At 32.4% G+C, this 16507-nt stretch overlaps 1 protein-coding gene across 1 annotated transcript; it reads right to left on the bottom strand.

Moving 5' to 3' along the window:
• Positions 1-1297: 1297 nt before the first annotated feature.
• Positions 1298-9364, bottom strand: LOC145574507 (respiratory burst oxidase homolog protein B-like). Its single transcript, XM_081632316.1, has 11 exons — positions 9035-9364; positions 8241-8876; positions 6959-7115; positions 5057-5105; positions 4769-4882; positions 3613-4428; positions 3393-3488; positions 3181-3296; positions 2898-3074; positions 2062-2564; positions 1298-1924 (listed from the first exon to the last, which is right to left on the bottom strand). Exons 2-11 carry the CDS (start codon positions 8773-8775, stop codon positions 1815-1817), a joined length of 2673 nt encoding a protein of 890 aa, XP_081488442.1. The 5' UTR covers positions 8776-8876; positions 9035-9364; the 3' UTR covers positions 1298-1814.
• Positions 9365-16507: the final 7143 nt, after the last annotated feature.

The raw sequence follows: 16507 nt of genomic DNA, 5'->3' as shown, positions 1-16507 counted from the left end.
TATAAATTATGTGATGCTTGATGTAATTAAACCTATGGCCATAACCTAATAATATAAGTACTTTCAGTTTGTGTTAAAAAAAAGGGAAATAAAGCGGCTTAAATAAGTTCTTTCAAAAAAAAACTGCCTTAGTCATCATAAGTTATACGGAGTAATTTTGCTAAAAGCTGCATGAATAGCAAATTGGACCAGGCTTGCTATGATGGGTTATCTCGTTATTTGGACACTAGTTTGGGCTGTTCTCTCTGGACATTATATGGGCCTAAACCGCTTAAAGGACTTGAGTACTGAAGAGCAACGAAAGCATTGTGTTCTCATTTATCCTTATATTACCTCCATTACAGGTTATGTGCAACGATTTGACATAAAGCAGAGAAGGAAAATGTTTAATCGTTGCACATAATCTGTAACGGAGGTAGTAATTACTCCGGTTCTTTTTTTTTTTTTAACTTGAAATGCTTCTCATTTCGCTTGTCAATACATTATTTTTATCAGTAGGCTTTATATTATCAATATGTAAAAATTATAAAATTTGATACAAAATAAAGACAAGTCTAGCAAAATCGCATACAATTATATTTTTTCGAATATAGATTATAAAAACTAGTCAAAATGAGTTTATGAATAAATAGTGTAAAAGTCAAAGTGTTACAAGTAAAAAAATGTGGAGGAAGTATGCAACATGAGATTAATCCAGTTGACAACTTTTGTTTTTAGTTGCTTGTTATGCACCAAAATATCACAATTGTAATTTTTGTTGATGAGGCCTCTCCCCGCTTAGTTTACTAAATAAGACACTTTGACTTTATATATAAAAACTGCATTTTCAACAATTAATTAATTGTTTGATAAGAACTTAGGCCCTGTTCACTCCACCTTAAAAAAATAATATTAAGTAAAAATAAGTTCAGTTCAGTAAAAATAAGTTCAGTTCAGTAAAATTAATTTCAGTTCAGTAAAATTCAATTATCTTAAAGAAGAATTATAATTAAAAATCAGTAAAAATAATTTCAGTCCAGCAAAAATAATTTAAGTTCAGTAAAAATAATTTAAGTTCAGCAAATATAATTTTGTTTCAGTAAAAATAATTTCACTTTAGCAAAAATAAGGTGAAATGAACGGGGCCTTATTAGATATGTTCTCGTATCATCGCATGTATTCTCAAATTTTTGATGTTTATAGTCTTTTGATAACACACATAACATATATTGATTAACAAAGCTATGTATTGGAGCACTTAATCTTTTAAAACAAGTAAAAATTGCTTATGTCAATAGGGGGTGTGTAAACATCTTGATTTGCCTGTAAAACTTCTCATAGTTTATCTTGCGAGATACTCGTATATTTAGTATAGATGTGAATTACAATTACAAAATTGGTATGGTATTCAACAAATTAAACTACAAATACTTTCTAATAATGTTACAATAATTTATTGTCAGTATATCTCGGAGTTAATATCAAAAGAGGGGACTATAAAATTCGTAACTAATTCAAAAGGGTCAAGGTTTTGATACAATGTGCTCTAATTCCAATCATTGTATTACATACATATGACCATTTTTCTACATAGTAAAGTGACCACAACAACTAATAAATTCATAATATCACTGATTTATTATGGATATATTACATTTTGGACTAAGACGGGTAAGATGCCAAATAGTCCTCGACTCATCTAATATAATTCTTAGCAAGAAAAAGAGTGAACAAATCCTGACCTAAAAATCAAAGAATATATAGAATACGTGGTTTTGTATATATTTACTAGGATTTGTTGGGAATATATTGATGTCCAATGTAATGAAAACCTCTCAAAAATTCTCCTTGTGGAAATCAAACTTGGTAGATGTTTTCCTTGAAAAATCTTGAGATAAATGTCTCAGTTGCTGAGTTAGACCAGGTGCACCACAATAGAACACCCCTGCAATAACACGAAATTTAAGTTATGGACTTTATCTCAACAATCCGAAGTAGAGGTGACCAATGGATCAGTACAGGTTGGCCCAAAATGTATATGAAAGGGAAATAAGAAAAGGCGCTAAAGTAAGAAATGCTTACCAACTCTTTTCTCAGTGTGGTTAACAGCAACATGCTTGAAAACAGTCCTCCAATTAGGCCTAGCAAAATGAGTCTTCACTCGAGTCCCAGACACGATATCCATACCATTCTTAGCATGGTGTAGGGACTGAAGCATAGCGATCAAGGCTGACCTTGCATCCCCTTCTTCGTAGACACTTGTGCAATAGTTATGGAGTTCAATCACATGTTCTTGGTCATTCTCAGCCACCTCATTCATCACACTCCTGAACCACTCAAATGACCCTTGTTCTCGAGTCACCCAATAGAAATACGCCCGTTTCACATTGAATGGCCTCCTCCTATCTTCTGGACTCATTCCTCTCTCAACCTCTTTTTGTTGCTTGATGTGGTAGAGCACATCCTTGACTATACTGATCAACGGTGTTGCCCCAATTCCAAGACCTACTAGTAACAGGACGTCGTAATTTTTATAGTCTTGAGCTGGTGCTCCATATGGACCATCAATCTTAAGTCTTGGCATTCTACAGAATCATGTCAGGCAACATTTAGCATTATTATTGTCTTGTTTGGCCATTAACACTTAGCATAAGATAGAAAGCATTAACAAATAGCATATTAGACTACTCTTGTTGCGATTGTAAGTAAGAAATAACATCTGTATTACTAAAATGTATCAGCAGAATTAGGCCTAGTTCTTTTCACCTAGAAGTTCCTTATCTCATTGTATCTTACTTCGTTATCTTACTAGCCCGTGTATGTCATATATCTGAACATCATTTTATCCTAATATTGTCTCGAAAAGATATATCATTAGTTAAGTATGAAATTTTTTGAAGTTTAGAATGTAAGATTACCTCGGAATAGGTCCACAATTAATATCAGCTCTGAGAAGGCCACTCTGATCACTGCTTCTAGGGGGTTGACATAACTTGGAGAAGAGTGTTCTCAGCTGAGAGGTCCAGTCACCTAATGTTCGAATGTGAACACTTATGTAATCATCCCCTGGAGCCGAAGTCAAAGAGAATGGATGCCTGCAATATATCAAAATCCATATCAGATTGGAAACCAACTCCTTACTAATAATGCCAGTATTAATTTTAATTGAAGAATCATTAGACGATCTTAATATATTAGTACCATTCGAAAGGAGAAACATCAGCACAGTTAACAAATATGTACTGTCCACTGGTGTATCTGAAGTTCTGAGGTTTTGTCATTTGCAATGACAGTACATTCCCAGGGTAGACCGCGACCTGTAACATACAGAAAAAAGACATTTATTTCTCTAATCGCAATTTCAGAATTTCTTATTAATCAGAGTTGCAGAACGAGATCAGCTTGCCACAAACCTTTGATATCTGTACTGACTTGTAACCAGACCGGAGTGCCCTAATCAGTCTCTCAAACGCGTATAATAGGACTGGCACAGCAAGATACATCCATGTCTGCATCAAAACCACAATCCACAACATCAGAATTTTTCCTTTACAAATTTCCTAACTAGCATATAATGTAACTAAATCAAATGTTTTATGGAGTATATGTTTTAAGCCTAATGAAATAGCTTACCGTTTTCTTGTACCATTCCTTGCTGAGGTAGAGGAACCACCCGTGGACTAACAGGAGGGCATAGACTATGACGAACAGATGGTGAGAATACCAAAAGGCATTAAAACCAGTAAGTTTCTTGAGAGCCTTAGGCAGCTTAAGTTTATTCCTCCGGAACCAAGGTTGGGCTAAGGTGAACGCAATGGCCATTAGGACTACCATGATGATCCCGGTCCAGCCTTCCTTTCCCTTGACAAACCACCAGTAGTTCGGAGGTCTCCTTTCCCCAAAGTACTTTCCAAGTGGGGCATAGGCCTCATCTGATGCGTGTAGCAGCCTTGGGAAGTCACATGTAAGATGGCATATCACATGGATAGCAACACCAACCCCGACACCAAGGGCTACTACCTTGTGAAAATTAATGTTGTCGTCAAAGGGCACTGCCATCCCTAGCTTAGTTCTGCTCCTAAGCCAGGTAATGGTGTTCCTACAGACAGGTAAAAGGATGAGGGCCATGTTGAATTTGAGGGTCTCAGCAGCACCCTTGGCGAAAGTGACACAGTATCCCATGACATGGAACACGTAACGATTCTTGTATTGTAAGAACTTCCAAGTGAAAAGACCAGCACAAATGGCAAGCCATAGAAGAATAACCCATATTCTCTTCCAGTTGTCCTCGACAAAGTAAGTGAACCTACTAGCACCACGCTTGATGGGGTTGGGCTCCTTAGTCGGAACAAGCTTTTGGCTAAGCAATTTGCTCAGATTACGGCTATCTGTGACCGTGGTGTTTGAGTGTGTTGGCGCTTGAACCAAGAGCATTTCCAAGTTATGGATCTGCATATTGAGATACATGATCACATTGATTAGTACTCTTATCTGATTCCAAAAGAATAAAGCTAAACTAAAGTATCAAAAGTTACGTCTTATCGAGTTATCAAGCACCACTTCAATCATAAATTTAACTTTTCAAATGGTACTTTAGAAAGTTAATGTGTCACTGTGTGTTAGGTACGTAACATGTTAAGTTTTTTGTCCATGTTGGCACTACGAATCATACTTAAACAGAATTGGGCTGAGATTAGATTTTAAACCGGGCCAGCGCATTTAGTCCATAATATGGGCTGGGCTTGACCATGGCTTTTGTCACAGCAGTTAAAGGAAACAAAAAACCAACCTCAATGAAACCAAGGCCGTCAGGATCAAGCTCTTCCATAATAAGGGCAGCATATTCCTCAGCATGATCTTGAATCGTCGACAACTTATTGGCTGACGCACTTAGTGAGATAATCTGAATTCGTCAAATAAAATAAAAAAGTCATATGTTGCACTAAAAAAATGTTCATTATATGAGCAAAAGAGAACGGAGGGAGTAGTAACATATACAATATGTAATAGAGTAATGTATTATGTTAAATTGGGTAATTGTGACATTAATTATACATTACATGTATCAATTTCCTACCTGTTTGACCTCGTCTTCTGTAATCCTGCCATCTTCATCCTTGTCCACCCTGTAATTTCAGTCAATGATATTAGCATCTTGTCTAATTGCCTAATCCAAAATAGTAACCTTTTTCTTTAAGCAATGGTTCTTTAAAGCTAACTTAATACACCATTATAGTAATACATGCATGATATTTAAAATCAAAGCACACATGCATCAGATGCATGATCTAGTAGGACATATTTGGTCAATTTCTTGGTCAAGTCAAGTCCTTAGTTAAATGTGGCTAACAGCTCATTCAAATCAAGTTAGGGTAGAATCATATTCGAGGGGTGAGTTTAGCAATTCACCATCAAAAGTTATTCAATATTAATCATATCTAATCAAGTTACCATTTTGTTAGAAAGCCATCATGTTTAAAACTTTACCAACTAAACTAGCTGACATTCACATTAAGTTATCAAATATATGAACATGTATATTCAGATTATACAATTCAGGTCTAGTCAATTTTATCGAGTTTACTCCCCCTATCCTTGGATGGAAATATCTCATTTATCATTTTTAGTGACCGACTGAGCTGAGTTCCAAAAGGTCAGAATTCCCATACCATGCATATCAACATCTCAACAAACTTACAAACCCCACAAAAAATCCAATGAATGAACCGACATTTATGAAGGGTGGGTCTTCACTCTTCACATGCATGTAACTTTTAATATCAAATCATTAAAAAAAGGTGACAAATTTATCATGGTATTTGCAGATTACATGATTTTAGGCTAAAATTTATGCCATATTTTGGATCTTTCTTTCTCTAATTAAATTTAATCTAACTTATTGCATGTGCGTTCAAATATACTGATTACTTCTTCTTTAGGTTTAAGGTGTTAGGTACAACTACTTAATAGTTGATTGGCTCTTCTTTTTAAGGTTAATTGTCATTAAGAAACTTGATTAATTTATTAATTACAGTACATTACACTTTAGCTTGTACTTGCATCTAAGACCAAAATACTTTATACAAGCTGTAAAATTTTGGCTTTTTTCTTACTAAGTGAGTATTTGATGTATTAGTATATACCCAATTGCTAGTCATAGTAAGATTCTTGTAGCGAGAGTCACAAATGGTGATATAAATAAAGCACGAAGTTAACATATCTTTATACGATAATATTAATATTTTAATCAACTAAGATAGAAAGGTGAAATCGAGTCAGGTTAATCAATCAAGTAGTATATCACATAGTTGAATGAGAGGGTTTGTGAAATATCTCGCTTTCTATACCGCAATCTTGGACCGTTCAAATATGTGGCAAGTGAAGTGAAATATTTGACGAGAAACTCTCAACTCAATTTAATTTGATTAACGTGTTAGTTGTGACATTCTAGCAACATGATACAAAGAAACAATCATATTAAATGTAAAAGTAGCTTACTATATACTATAGTCCTACATGTTTTGTCAAATTCTACCCTTTTCCAAACTTTTAAGATTTGACTAATCTAAAAAATCTTTATTTGAAGGTTTCAAATTTTAATCATACAAATTTGGAATAATAGACCTAGACAATTTAATTTAAATAGTCAACAAGATTGTTATTGTCAGAATTAATTTTTTAGCATTTTATTGACCAACATTCTACGTATACGTAATTTCTTACAAACAATCATTTAGGTCAACATTACAAATACGTATATAGAATTAATATCATCTCTAATAATATAATAAAAACAACCCTCATTAAGTTAATTCCAACTCAAAACTGTCAATTCGGTTTCATTTTTCCTTACCAAAATTATCGTTTATTTGATTAGTAAATGTTAATTAAGACCTACATAGTGTATCAAAACTGTTACGACGTACTTAAGACTGCATATATCAAAATCAAAATCGTTAATTAAATGCCGGTAACTTACATGTCAAAGAAAGTTTGAATTCGAGCATCAAAACTCTGATCAGCTAACTGTTCCCAAAAATCACGCAATTGAGCCTTCGTAATTGTTCCCGTAACAATCCCTCTTCTACGCGCTAGTGCATCAAATAATTCCCCTGCGAACTCCTTTTCATTCATTCCTGTCAAACACGTTTTTTTTTGTTAAAACGTCGCCGTCTTGTAGGAAAAAACCAAATTTACCCATCAATTCTTTTGTTTGTTCTTTTAATTTGTAATTTTTGCATGATTAAATCAAGCAACTAGCCAATTTGTTCTAGATTTTTTCTTCCAAAAAATAAAAATGCAAATGACATGTTTTATTTATGTTACTATTAGTGTTAAAATTGCATGAAAATGAAGTAACTATGATCATTTTAAGTGTAGTAGTTGAGAAAGCAAGGTTTGTTACTACTCTTAGTAGTAGTGTGAATATATGAATGATTTAATTTGTACGTAGTAGTAGGTATAAGAATTTCATGTCATTAGATTTCTAAAGTTGTACCAATTCTTCTTTTGCATAATTTAGCTAATCTGCTCTCTTTGACACAATTTTCACTATGAAAGTAATTCCGTTCTTTTGGGTATGTATTTAACGAATTGATTCGATTTGCACCAACTAATTGATTAGACAGAAAGATAAATTGGTTACGCCAGGTAAGATACATGTAGAACCGCAAATTCACATTCACTCAAATTGTTTTGTAAACACGAAATTCTACCATAAGTAATCATAAACCCATAGATTGAATACAAATATATTAACACCCTTTTGAAGCATGTTATAATACTAATTTCACTTTTTAGTACAAAGTTTAGCACAATCATAAAAGTTATTCTATCATTTAGCCAAATTGCAATACATTAAGCCTAACATAATAATTCCACCCACAGTAGCACATTTTGAGCAACATGCTCACATATCATAAAAGTCTAAAAACCACATAAAGCATAAATACCACTTTCATGTTTTCTTGTGCGCCACCGATCATTTTATTTAATTAAGTCATATTTCTCAATTATTTTAATATGAAGTGTTACTCGTATTATATTATTTTATTATAATGACAACAAAGACTAACAATATACGAACTAGATGAGTTTTTATCTTTTAAGCTCTATCTAAATTTAAACAGTCTTAACACATTTTAATTTGTTTCATGTTGCATATAATCTGTGCGCGTGTGTTTATAACACGCACATTATTTACACATATCATATATCACTTTTAAAACTTTAACCAACTATCAGGTTAAAAAAGCACGTACCGATACACTGGCCGAAGCGGGAGCGAAGGAGCAAGCCATCAACTTGCAATTTCTCAAACCGGGCCTCAACCTGAGCCCACCCTTCATTACCAACACTCTTATTCAAAAACTGCAACCCTTTAAGGGCACGCGCGGCGGTGGTCTTAGTCCGATCGAGTTGTCGAAAACCGGCCCGATTCGAAGAAGTAACACGCTTAAGCTCCCTAGAGACTTGCTTAATCTTAGCAGAAAGTTGAGAGGTAAGCGTGTGAGGACGCTGCCTCTCTAAGTGGCTAGTAAGTAACGCAGCTTCTTGATCACCAACAGCTCCCTTAATATCTTGCACCGAAACGGTGTCGTCTCGGACATCAAGCGTGATTTCCACGTACTCATTATCATCATCTTTGTTGTTGTTGTTGAATCTCTTACTGCTATTATTACGTTTTTTGGGTGAATTTAATGGACCGCTGAATGTTACTCGGGATTGCGAGTGTACGCTGCTCCCTCCCGCATCGGATCCTGTCTCGTTATCTTGGATCTCCATTGGTTTTCTCATTTCTTCTCTTTCGCTCACCCTTTGCTTCTTTTTATGGTATCCTTTCTAATATACAAATATATTTCTATTTTATTATAATTATACTTATAATTATATTCCACCTGCAAAAAGAAAATAAATTATTAATTAGCTTTGAGGTTAGAAAATAAATAATATTACATAAGTTATATTTAAGGTGTTTAAGAGAGAGAAAAAAAAAAGTCGATAAAAAAAAAAAAGAGTAGTTCTTGTGTCAGACGGTCTGAAAAGGAGAACTTACAAGAAACAAGGAGGAAAAGGCGGCGGCTAAGGCAGTGGAAAAAAATGTTGGGAGGAGGTGAAGAAGTAGGTGATGAATATATAGTTTGTTGAGGAGAAAAAAGAGGGGAGAGAATTAATTGAATTTAGGAGAGAGAAAAAAAAAATGTGAAATGAAGATTTGAGAAGGGTGGGAAAGAAGGGCTAAGAAGAGGGTTTTATTAGTGGGTTGTTGAAAATTTTGTGGTATACAAGTGGGAGAAAGAAAGAGAGAAAAAAAAAATATTTGAAGAATTGAACAAAGGATAATTAAGGTGAGGAAGGTTTAGTCAAAAAAGGATGAAGAAGAAATTAAGAATCCAAGGGGCGTTTTCTGAGGGGCGCATCTGGCATTTCTTGTATTATTATGATAAATTAATTAATCTTCTAATTAAGTTATTTTTTATATGTTATATATGGATGTTTAACTTTAATGGAATAGTGATTAATTACTTTAGTTGTTATATAATGTATTGTGGTCTATGTTTTGACTCTAAGGCCTAAAGATATAAAAAATGTGAAATGGCTAAGATTATTGAGATGTTATAATGTATTTATTATTAACTAAACATGTTTAGTGGAAAAGTTAAGTTTAAACCTCTATCATCTGCGTGTGTTTGGCGCGGGTGATGAAAGAGAGGTATTTAGGTGATAGATTTATGAGAAAAAAAAAATGTTGGAATTCTTAATTAAATTTATGAAATGATAAAATTATGTATAGTGTTATATATAAGGGTTCAACTTAATATAATCTTCATGATTCACTAAAGATACAAGTAAATCGGTTAAAAAATAAATAATACTTGTAAGTTGTAACTAATTATGTCAAAGATAGCAGGACATGGTGATTTAATAACATCAATACCAAAATATATCTCTTCATTATTTTTCTAATTGTAAGATATTTTTTTTTAGTATACTACTCCTTCCGTCCTAAAATAATTGACACTTTTTTTCACTCATCATACATTACCTATGACTATAGTATTTTATTACTATAACATGATAACAATATATATTAATATAAAATATGTTATTAGATAAGTATTGATGTAAAGTTTCATATTATAACTTTTTTTTGTTGTCGTTTTCATTTATATTACTTATATAAAAATAAAGTCAAAGTAATGCATCAACATGTATGTGAACAAATAAAGTTTGACCACGTTAGTTTCACGGAAGCTGGGGGAAAGAGGGAGTAAAATAAAAAAAGTAATGTACTGTAATTAAGAGTTCCACTAAGTGGTTTTTCTAGCGGGTAAATTATCTTCTGGAACAATAAAGGAACAAAGTTTGTTAAAATTACAAAGTAGCTAATTGAATGAGTGGTTTTTGGTGTTGGTTCAAAAAAAGAATTTAACCTCTTCCATATATAGTTGTTGAATCAGCGTTTTGTCAAACAAAGTAACTAGAAAGTCAAAGAGGAAATAGTATTGTTCTAAATGTCAAAAACGCGGGATAGAGGTGAGAAAGTGATTGTTGTTGGTCCAAGCTTTTACTAGTAGTACTAAATAAGCCCACTAGGTGAATGTGAATTACAACATGATTTTAGAGGTTGGTCTCAATTATTACCGTATGTACCTCATCTCCTTGTTTTGTCATAAAGTGAATATGATATTATAGGTCAAAAGTGCAAGGGTAATGAACAATGTGACAACACTAGTAAAAAAATAAGAGAGATCAAGAGGATTTTTTTAGGTCGGAGTAATTAAGGAAAGCTCAATGAAGCAATAACCGACTACTCGTTTATGCTAGTGGCAATTTCGCAGTAAATTGTACCAAGTTATACTTCCTTTGTTTTCTTAAGATTACAATAATTACTATAATAGGATGTTTTACAAATATGAGTATTATAACATTTCTTTTTTTTGCATATGATTTCTCTATATCTCTCTCTTCATTATATGGGTATATGTTTTTAGCTTTCGTTGTCTCTTTCATGGTCTTAAAAAGTCGTGCTTACCTCTCTTGTTACTCCGTCCGCCTCATAATATAGTTCCTGTTTTTCTATTTTGGAGAATCAAAATATTATTCCTAATTCTATTTTTGGATAGTATATAAAGACCAGTATACCTTCACTTTTTAACTTTATTCATTGTACTTTTTAATTTACTCTTAAATATTGCACATGTCTTGTATTTTTTTTTCACTTTCTCTTTCTGACTTTTGTCTACGATTGTACATTTCACTATTATTAATGTATTTTATCTACTTTTTTCTCCTATTTCTTAAATACCATGAAAAATACAAATATGAACTATATTATGGGATAGATGGAGTACAATATTAAGAAAACAGAGGAAGTGTGAAATGGAGATATGACAGATCATTAAATATATATTTTTATTTGAAAAACAAAATAAAACTCGCTCATGTTTATCGACATTACTTAGACGGACAAAGCGCATGAGAAGCTTCTATGGAAAACCCATCACATGTTTATGGAGAATGCTCACATGTGGGTTGTTTCTGGGATCAACACTCCCCCTCACATATGAGGGGTCCATAATTTTTGGCCCAATATACTTTTAGCCATTAAGGCCCCAATCGTGAGATCATGGGCCTGATTCTGATATCATGTTAAATACGGGTTTGGGTCGTACCCGTCACAGGAGAGTGCAAGTCCATCACTTTACAAGACCAAGGAAGTTCCACCTCAAAACCATATGGCAATGAGGGGAGTAGCCCCTTAGCCTTATATTGTGGTGGTAACTCTTAAATTCTTTCAATGTGGGATTCCATTACCATTACACTTCCCCTTTAGTGTTTTAGTGCGGGATAAGAGAATGCTCATATGTGAATTGTTTCTGGGCTCAACAAAACTAATGGAGAATAGAATGACTTGTTAATCCCTAAAGGCAAGCTTAGGGTGTTGTCATCTTCCATTAATTTCCTCATTGAAGCCTTGTCATGAGTTTAATTGATGCTTCATTTAAATTTCTCGTAAGCTTTGTTGAGCGCTCCCTCAAAATCATTTTCTCAAATTTATTTAAATTCTACCTTTTTTCTGGGCAAAATAACGAAGTTACCCATGATAAAGTCTGGTCTTTTACCCCGGTGATTAACTTGTATTTGCTCAGCTCAATGAAAGGTAGAGATAGCGAGAATTTATTAACTGTATAAAAAAATAATGCATCTAAATTGAAATTTTCATATATAGAAAATAATACATCTAATAAAAAAACAGAAGATAGTTCAGTCAGAAATAATTCAATATTATAAATCTGATAAACATATCTTGCATATCATAGGATATTATTTATCTTATTTATTTGTGAGAAGAATTTATTGTAATTTTGATGCTTTTAGCTAGAAGTATGGTGTTGTCTTTCCTCTATTATCCATTGTTGAAGTGTTAATGATGCCGTCATCCAGCATTGTTCTAGATTGTTCTATAATGTTTATTGAAGGGGATAATTTACTTATTATTTATCTTATACAGAAAAGACACAATGTCCATGGAAAATTTAGTTGTTGATGGAAGACACCTAGGAGCTGTTTCAAAATTTCACCTCTGTTGGTTTCTGCCACATTTACATATAGGGTAATAAAACAATAGACTATGTTGCTTTTGTGGGTCATTTTATACAGGCTCACCAAAATGTCAATCTGTTAATTATTTTGGTAAGTTAATTAGGGTATAATCTTAAGAGTAGACTACTATATATCCTAACTTCTTGTTTACCTTTTCTACCATATCTTCTTATTATCAGGAGCAGGTTGCATATCTAATTATACACAACTCAAAATTTAGATATAGACAAAATCTACTTATTGCTTTTCTCATTATTAAAGCATATTAAAAAACCCTACTATTTTCAAGTACATATATACTTCAAGAGGATGAGGGTGTTTATTTAGGGGTAGAACTAGTTAGCACCCGAACGATGCACGGCTTACAAATCTTGATAATCATATTCATTTTACAAAATTTTAAAGTAAAATGATGTAATGATTAATAATGAATGTACTTATATATATGTTTTAATCATATATTTTTAACCCTCAAAATAATGATATACAAAGTATTACTTGAAAACAACTTTTTTTTTTAAAAAAAAAAAAAAATTCTCAAATTATATGGAAAGATTTGAAAAATAATTCAACTCAATGAACTGACAATCAGTGCCCACATTAAGTCATATTTTTCCCCTCATTTATACTTGAGCCATTGGTCACCTCATTTTTAAAAAGGCTTTTTTTTTTTTTTTTTTTTTTTTTTTTTTTTTTTGTGGCCGGGATGACTCGAGTTACTTAGTTAGGGGTTACTCGAGTTACTTTTGACTGAGTAACCCCTCAAGTAACCCCTGACCGAATAACTCATAACACTTGACCGAACCCCTCAAATAAATTAAACCCCTGACCGATTAACTTGAGTAACCCCTGACCGAGTAACCCGGACCCCTAACCGAACCCCTCAAGTAACCCATGACCAAGTAACCCCTGACTGAACCCCTTAAGTAACCCTTAAAGTAAACCTTGACAGAGTAACCCCTCGAGTAACCCTTGACCGGGTAACCTCTTAAGTAACCCATGACCGAGTAACTAATCCTTGATCGAACCCCTCTAGTAACCTCTGACCGAACCTCTCAAGTAAACCCTGACCAAGTAACTCGAGTAACTTATGACCGAGTAACCTCTGACCGAACCCCTCAAGTAAACCCTGATCGAGTAACTCGAGTAACCCTTGCCACACGGTGTGGCCACCCACATATAAAAATTGGCCTTTTAAATGACTATCTCTGTCCTCTAACTCAATATATTTTTGGAATAGTTTACCATTATAATAACATGATCATTATATATTGTATTTTGTATATTACATATATTTTAATTTTGTATCTTTTTTCTCCTCTATGGCTTCTAAAAACACTTAAACCTTGATTTTATTACATGATGAATTCACATGATCATCACCATACACCTATCGCACCTTCTACAACCAAAAATTTACCCGTCTAAAAAAATTTGCAAAGCCACTAACTTAAAGCCTAGTACAAAGTATAATTTCATTTTATTTTTTTCTAAAAGTTTAACTTAGGAATGATGTTCAGGCTTGTTAATTGTTTGATTATCTGTCTTTTTTGAATTATATGTAATCATTTAATATTTTTATTGCATATATATATATAATAGTAAATAGAAAAATTAAATATGCAAGCATATTAATTAGAGAAGAAAAATAAAATGCATTTCATTCTTACATATCACCCGTGACGACATATACAAATTTACAACATATTTTCTGTGTGGCTGATCACACTGTGTGACCGCTTGTGAAAAAAAATGGAGTAACCCCTATGACACTAACAAACTAACCCCTATTATAATGACAGAGTAACTTCCAAGCCCTGTTCATTTCACCTTATATTTGCTGAAATGAAATTATTTTTACTGAACTAAAATTATTTTTTGTTGAACTTAAATTATTTTTACTGAACCTGAAATTAATTTTATTGAATTGAAATTATTTTTGCTCATAATTTTTTTTATTTCTCTATTATATTTCCTCCTTAAATTAATTGTTTTTTACTGAACTGAAATTAAATATACCAAATTTAACTTATTTATACTAAATTGAAATTATTTTTACCAAATATTATAGCTTTAAGATGAAGTGAACAAAGTCTTATTATACTTATTTAGTAACCCTTAAATAACAAAGTACAACACTGACAAAGCAACAACTATTTATAACATTAAATGGGTAACCCCTATAACACTAATCGAGTAACCCTTTGATGATTGGTTACACACATATAAAATTAGTACCAAAATCTATATTAAAAATGAGAATAATAGTTTATCTTGTAGAGTGGTACACTTACGTGCCTCATATTATTATTTTATATGCATTTATTTTATATCTATTATGCAAATTTATATACGATAGATAAATATAATCATTCTTATGCACACTCAGTACTCATAATAGATACGTATACGTAGTATCAAGTATAATATTATCCCTATATTCATTCCATGAACTAACTGTACGTCTAACTAAAAATACCCACATCTTAAATATGTAGAATGTAGATATTATGCTTGAGTGTATTGTAATATTAGTTATCAAATAAATGGTTTGATCATAGGTGTAGCATAATTTAAAATCCTATTACTATAATATTAAGATGCCACACGGTGTGGTGAGCTAACACATGAGTAACCCTTGACGTGACCAGGTAACCTCTGAGCAACTGAGTAGCCCCAGATCAAGTAACCTCTGACCAAGTAACCCCCGAGTCCCTGACTGAATAACCCCTGACCAACCCTCGTTGATCGAGTAACCCTTGACAAAGTAATTACCCCGACCATTCTTTCAAAAAATAAATAAATATGTGGCTATCTAAATGGTGTGGCCGGCCACATATGAAAGTTTGTGAAATTGAATTATATATCATATGTAAATTTTTTTGTAAAATAGATACAAGTATGATATACCTAAAATCATACAGTAGAAAATTGGTATTATATCAACATAATTGGCTCACAATTTACATATTTTAAAAAGGAAAATTTATCAAAAATAATACAAACTTTGAGCAATCCGCCAAAAATTAGTCAAACTTTTAATTATTTTTGAATAATACAAACTTTGAAGGGTATCCGCTTTAAACAAGCTAAGTTAAAACCAATTAGTTACCTCATGAACAGGTTATATGCAACACGTGACATTGTATTATTTTTTTAAAAACTATTAAACAACTTTATAAGATAAATAAAAAAATTAACCGGCTAAATAAATTGTTGGTAAAATAACTTGTTTAAAGCGGATATCCCTCAAAGTTTGTATTATTTTCGACAATTCTTCCTTTTAAAAACACATAATTTAGCAAAAGACTACTATTAAACATTTTTGAATCAATCAAAATCAATTCATAATATATCAAATAGTCAATCAAAATTCATAATTTTGTGATCGATTTTTAATTAGCGGTATATCATTTTTATGTATGGTATTCTAATAATAGTTTTTAGTCAATTATTTTTTTTGATTGATTTTTTGGTGTATATCCTTTTTATTTTAATGTTACATGTTTTTAAACTAAGATTCGCGAAAAAAAAAATCATATCACCTTCTATAAATGAGTATATACAATTTTTACTAGTGTATAAATATGTAAAATAATCAAATTCGAGTAAATGAAAAATATGGAAATGCACTTATCATAATTTCTTATTTAGACCACGTGTTATATAAATTAGTATATTTGAATGATTTTTTTTGGAAAAATTGCTCCCATTAATCTGAACTTTGCCTCGTCTGCCCAAATTAATCCCTACTTTGCATTATTCCCCATCACTCCCAACTTTAGGGGGTATTAATTTCTATTGCACCCAACCGGTCATCCAACCTAATATTACAGGTTACAAGACACGTGTCAGCCTATAATTGGCTAAAAAAAAATAAAAAAACCCACAAACCACCCATGCCCAGCCCAACAAACACCAC

Source organism: Chenopodium album, chromosome 13 (assembly GCF_948465745.1).
Source record: "Chenopodium album chromosome 13, dcCheAlbu1.1, whole genome shotgun sequence".
NCBI lineage: Eukaryota > Viridiplantae > Streptophyta > Magnoliopsida > Caryophyllales > Amaranthaceae > Chenopodium > Chenopodium album.
The sequence above is the reverse complement of the archived record's forward strand: the minus strand, read 5'-3'. Positions and strand labels throughout refer to the sequence as shown.